Consider the following 6,000-nt stretch of genomic DNA (forward strand, 5'->3'; position numbering starts at 1 on the left):
AAAGAATAATTTGGAACTATGCCCAAATGGTTATAAAATTGTGTATGCCCTTTGATCCAGTAATACTACTATTAGGTCTGTACCTCAAAGAATTGAAAATTGAAGGTATATTCATCAATTGGAGAATGGCTAAACAAGTGGTGACATATAATTTGATGGAATACTACTGTGCTATAAGAAATTACGAGAGGACTGGTTTCAAGAAAAAAATATAGCAAGAGCTATATGAACTGATGCAAAATAAAGTGAGAATTGGAGCATCATCATACATAGTAAACGGCAATGTTCTAATGATGATCAACTGTGAAAGACATAACTACTTAATCAATAAAATCATGAAAAATAATTCCAAGTGACTCATGATGAAAAAAAATTCTATCAACCTTCAGAGAAATAACTTAAAATCTGAGTGGAAATTAAAGAATAATTGTCTTGATTGTTTTTTTTGTTTGCAATGTGGCTAATGTGTAAATAACTTTTTCATGATTTCATGATAATTTATATCACTTTCTTTGCCTTCTCAATAGGTAAGTGAGGAATGGGAACAAGAGAGAAAATTTGGAACTGAAAATTTAAAAAGAAAAGAATATTTAAAAATAAATAAATAATAAATTTTCTAAGGAGGTGACTTTATCTTTATTCCACAGTCCATTTTCTGTATTAAACTACTTGTATCCAATATAAAAATGTTTATTTATGTGTGAATTTTAGCTTTTCTATTAAACCTAAATTTTCTCTAATAATTTCAGGTATAAATGGTTCACCTATGAAAGAGGCAATACTTTACACAATTTTATCAATAAATTTCTTATTTATGTGAAAGTACATTTTCTGAAACTTTCTACACTAAGCTGCTTCATATAAAAGGACAGAGTAACTACACTCAACAATACCTTATACTTATGTAGCTACTCATCTTCCCCATTTGACAGGAAGATCATTTTGAAAAACAAATGGATAATGGACTGGAGTAAACAGACTTGAGACAGGGAGAAGGCTACAGACTTCAGCTATAGTTCAAGCATGAGATAATAAATACTTATGCTTAACATAGTGGTTGTGAATGGAGAAAATGGGGTCATATACAAAAGAGTTAGAAAAGGTAAAAATGACAGGACTTATTAACAGATTGGATAGGGAATTAATTCAAATAAGAAAGATCAAAGGTGACACCAGGATTTCAAATTTGGTTAGCTAAGAAAATTAACAGTGAAAGAGAAATCTAGAAGGGAGATTTGAAAAATATCCTGAGTTCTGTTTTAGATATTGCCAAATTGCAAATTTAGAGACCTAGCATTACTTTCTTGGCAAAGCCACATTCTCTACATATTCCCAAAGTCCCTGCTTTCTGGTAATATGAGAAGAGACTGCCTGCATATGCAAGAGAAACTTTTCTTTCTAATAATCTCACAACTTAATTCTATCTTGCCAGTAGAAAGTCAGGACATTGCAACTATTAAGGAACCAATCTTATCAAACTAATCTACTTCAATAGATATGTGATCTCATTGATACAACTTTTCCCTCCATACTTATAGTTCACAAACGATCCATATCTTCCATCCACATTCTCTACAAGCTAATTTCTACTATAATTAGTAGTGAGACATGAGTATATTGGTCACAAATTGATGGATTTTTAGAACAGTTGTCCCCCGAAGGATCTTTAGAAACATCTAGTTCAAATCACTTGTTTCACAGATGAAGAAAGTTGGGTCTAGAAAGGTCAAGCAATTTGCCAATGTCACAAAGCACGATGGAAAACTAAGGTTTAGATTCTAAATCTTCCAATTCCCATCTCAGAACTCATGGCTCTCTATCAGGCTGGTAGCCACAAGAGATACACTAAGATACACTAAGAGCCAAACATCCAGGATATGCTTCTAAATCTGTTTTTAGAAAATAAGAAAAATAATCACAGAAATCTCACAACTAAATAAAGTGTTTTAATCTTTATTATAAAAGATTTAATAAAGTTCTAAGAAATTACTTTAAAATGTTTTAGATTGTTAATTGCATTCAAGTCACATTGCATAAAGAAGGTAGAAATATGTTATGACACAATAGCTTTTCAATATGTAAAAATTTATAATATGTAAAATCTCTAAGAGAAAGGTAGACTACTTAAATAATTTCACATTTTTACTTCATAAACTACACTAGCATTTCACTATAAAAACAATACTCAATATTCTTCAGAGGATGAGCTTCAATATAAGATAGGTTCATCTTGGTTCCTGTGGAAATATTCTACTTAAACAAAGAACTTCATTAAAAGGTGCTCTCATAAAATGGGCCAAAGAGCATTTATAGAAAGATATCAAAGTACATATTAACATGTAAATTTGCCCTTGATCTAAACTGTTTGTCAGAGTGTGTGACAAAGATTTATGGAGGAGAAGGAATATGTATCTATGAAAGGATACATTTAAAGAGAAAAATAAAATACAAAAGGCACACATACATGAGGTGAAACACTACATCCAAGACTATAGAAAATTACTAAATAATAATAATAATAATACACCTGGAAATGTAAAATTTTTTATATTATTACAGTTCAACCCATTCTTGGCATCACAATTAGTAAAATGAAGACTGGGATTTGAACTGAGGTCCTTTTACTCCAAATCCAGGGTTCTTTTCACTGTACCAGTTACTTATTTAACATACTTTATCTAAATAAGTTTCTTTGTTTTGTACAATAAAAAGGTTTTTTTTTTTCAATTTTAGGTAATTTGATGCTAAAATTTAAATTTTTCTCATAATGCCCTGCAAAATCACCACAATCCACAATTGGAAATTATATTTCTTTGATTTACTTGGGAGGAGGGGAGAGTAAAAAGGAAGAAAATCAGTTAATGTACAAGCCTACCATCCCCAAAAAATATCTAATAGATTGACTAAAACTTCAATATAACATATATTAAGTAGAGGTAAAACTGAGCAACAGATGTGTGACTATATATAGTAAAGGCTTTGGTTCACAGCTCCAAAGTTATAGTCTCACAACCTCATTCTTTTTTTCACAAGCACATTGAGTTGAGCCTCCTACAATGGTTGTTACAGACCATCTCTATCAGACTCAGAATTAGTCTGTAATAAGCTTTGAAATTAATATCCCAATTAAGAATAATGACCATACCTGAATCGATTATGGGGTTTCAAGAGTCAATTTTGCTTTGATCTCATTAAAAGAACTATATGCTGGATTTAGAGAACAAAGGCCATTACCAGAAAAAGAAAACCATAGTTTGTTTTGGATTGATATGGTTTGCTTTGGTATTTTGGTGGGGTGAGAGTGAAGAGATAGGGAGAGAAGTTGTCTATAAATTCAAGGGTAAATAGCCAGTGTTAAAAAGAACCTCAAACAAGTTTTTGCATGTAGAATTATTATGTCATTATTACTTCTGGTGCAGTAAAATGAAGTTCACAAGTCAGTTCAACTAAGTCCTCTGTGTTTTCTACACATTTATTAATTCTAAATAGATTTTTCATTCTCTCTAATTTTTCAAAGCTACAGATACATATTTTCATTTTTTAAAAAGCATTGTAAAAAAATTCCAAAAATTAGCTCAGCAACAATCTATTAAAGGAAGCAAGAACTCCTTATAGAACCTTCTGTCATATGTTACCCTGGAAACATCTCTTGTTTTACTCCATGGGAAAATACACACACACACACACACACACACACACACACAGTCACACAAACTTTAAAAACCTGTCATCCCAATTTAAGAATCAGAAAGAACATGCTACAAATATATGTTACATATCTACATAATATTTTCCCAAAATAAATATGGCACAGTACCACCAGGTGTGAAAATGAAAATATGTGTGTACACAATAGGTAAAAGTGAGCCAAATGAAGGCTAATTTCACATTATGCTGTGTAAAGGGGGAGGAGGGAAGGTTAGTTGGACAAAAAAGACTTGGTTCAAGCCTACCTAATCACAGGCTTTTCAATTTTCACATTGAAAACCATGGCAGTTAACTGTCACAAATCTCCTCACTCAGCAAATGTGGTGGCAAGCTAAGAGCAAAGAAGCATAGATCTCCCAATGGAGCAGTCCATTTGTTGCTCTCTTTGATTGTGAGGATTTTTGTATTGCATGTGTGCATTACAATCTGTGCCCACTGTTCTCATCTCATTTTATTACCTCCAACATAAACTGTCTGGTAATTAAATTTGTACCAATATCCTAATCTTTTCTCCAGGATCTATGAAGTCTGTGATCTATTCGATTTTGTAAGATAAAGTTCCATGCGAGAAAGAAAATCATTTCAAAAAAGTCACATTAAACTTAGCAATAAATACCCTTATCTGGAAGAATTAGTCAATTGACCAAAGAAAGCTTTCAGCTGAAAATTCAAGACAAATTCATAGATAAAATTAAATATCCATCTGTGGATTTTGGAACCTAACTTCTAAAAATTCTTCAGGGAGAAGAGCACAGATAAAACATCTATGGCATAACTACCCCTTAATTTTTCAGGACCAGTTTCCTACAAATAACTATCATACCATTACAATCTCCATCACATTGTGATTTCTACAGGTAACTGGCAAAAAGCCCGAATGTTTGGCTGACTGGCATCTCTAAGATAAGTAACAAGGTTATATTGTTCAATAGCTTGCCTAATCAATACAGATTAGATGTTTGTTTTTAAAGAGTGTAATTATAGCTGTGTTGAAATATAAAAAGGGCAATCCTTTTTTAATAATTCCCAATTTTACACTTTAGTAGCAATTTTCCCTAGGTCTTTCTAATTCACTGCCTGCCCGCCCCCCCCCTCGAAAAAAAAGCAGACATCGGTATCCTATTCACTGAACTTAGGGGCTATGGTTTCCTGGGGTTCTCTGGTAATTGCCCCTTACGAGGAATGACCGAGAGCGGGCGCATCTTTCCCAAATGTGTGCCCTGAGGGGCATGCCCGACACCATCAGATCAGCACCCGGGCCAGATACTATTCTCAAGTCCACCTCCTCCCACACTTTGAACCCCTATCCGCACTTGGTGCACGTCGCAAGTTTCTCTCAGCTGCCAACTTTCTGGGTGCTGAGTGTCCGAGGTGCCATCGGGGGAGAAGCGAGAACCAGAGATGCAAGGGCAGAGAAGGGAAAGAAGGAGGTTGCTAGCACTTACCGAGAAACCAGCCCAGAAGGGGCAGGAGTGCCGGACCCTAGCTGAGGTGGTCAGGGCCAGCGCCGCGAAGCTGACTGCCACGATGAGGCATCCGAGCACCATCTGCGTGACCCCGAGAGCCAGCATGATCCGGGAGCGGGTCCGGTACTCGCGCAGGCGAGATAGGCTGCGGGACAGGGCGGCGGGGCTCAACGAGCGGGGACCCGCCACCGCCAAGCCCGAGCCACCCCCGGCCACGGCCGGCGGCATCCCGGGCGCTCTGCGGGCTCCGGGCGGGGCCGCAGCTCCTCAGGCTGACACCGCTTCGTCTTCGTCCTCTGCTGATGCGCAGCTGGGACCTTCAGTCCAGGAGCTCCAAGCCGAGTCTGCCTGGACTCAAGCAGTCCCTCTGTTCCTCGATCCCTCAGTCTCCGCGACCGCAGAGGCTAAAGCCCAGGCGGGAACGACGTTTGCCCAGGTGCTTTTGCGGCCGAAGAGGGGATTCAGACCCCTCGGCACGCAGCTCAGGGCGCTTCGCTCCCCCGCTCCTCCAAGAGAGTCCGCCGCAAGTTGAGCTTCAGTCGGGGACGTCCTCTGGTGGGAGATGATAGGGCAGGTGGGTCTCCTGGCGCTGCACGCCGCCCACGGGCAAGAAGGTGAAGAGGAGAAGCAAGCGTGGGCAACCCCATCCCGCAGGCGGGCGGGAGCCTCCGCGGCCGCTGCCGCTGCTCCAGTGGAGGGCGGGTTACGGAGCCTCGTGCATCACGGATGCGCTCTAGATCTCCCTCTTCCTCTCTCTCTTTCTCTCCTCTCCCTTTCCCTCACACGCGCACACACACACTCGCACACACGCACACACTCGGCTCCC

The 6,000-nt window shown here is 38.3% G+C and overlaps 1 protein-coding gene across 1 annotated transcript in view; it reads right to left on the reverse strand.

Moving 5' to 3' along the window:
* Nucleotides 1–5,480, reverse strand: part of ENTREP2 (endosomal transmembrane epsin interactor 2) — a 597,828-nt gene extending 592,348 nt beyond the window's left edge. Inside the window, exon 1 of the mRNA XM_051973800.1 lies at nt 5,154–5,480. Within this exon, the coding sequence (XP_051829760.1) occupies nt 5,154–5,402 (249 nt within the window). The 5' untranslated portion in view covers nt 5,403–5,480. The remainder of the gene's footprint in view (nt 1–5,153) is intronic.
* Between the last annotated feature and the right edge of the window lie 520 nt (nt 5,481–6,000).

The sequence above is a fragment of the Antechinus flavipes genome, chromosome 2 (genome assembly GCF_016432865.1).
Source record: "Antechinus flavipes isolate AdamAnt ecotype Samford, QLD, Australia chromosome 2, AdamAnt_v2, whole genome shotgun sequence".
NCBI classification, from domain to species: Eukaryota; Metazoa; Chordata; class Mammalia; order Dasyuromorphia; family Dasyuridae; genus Antechinus; species Antechinus flavipes.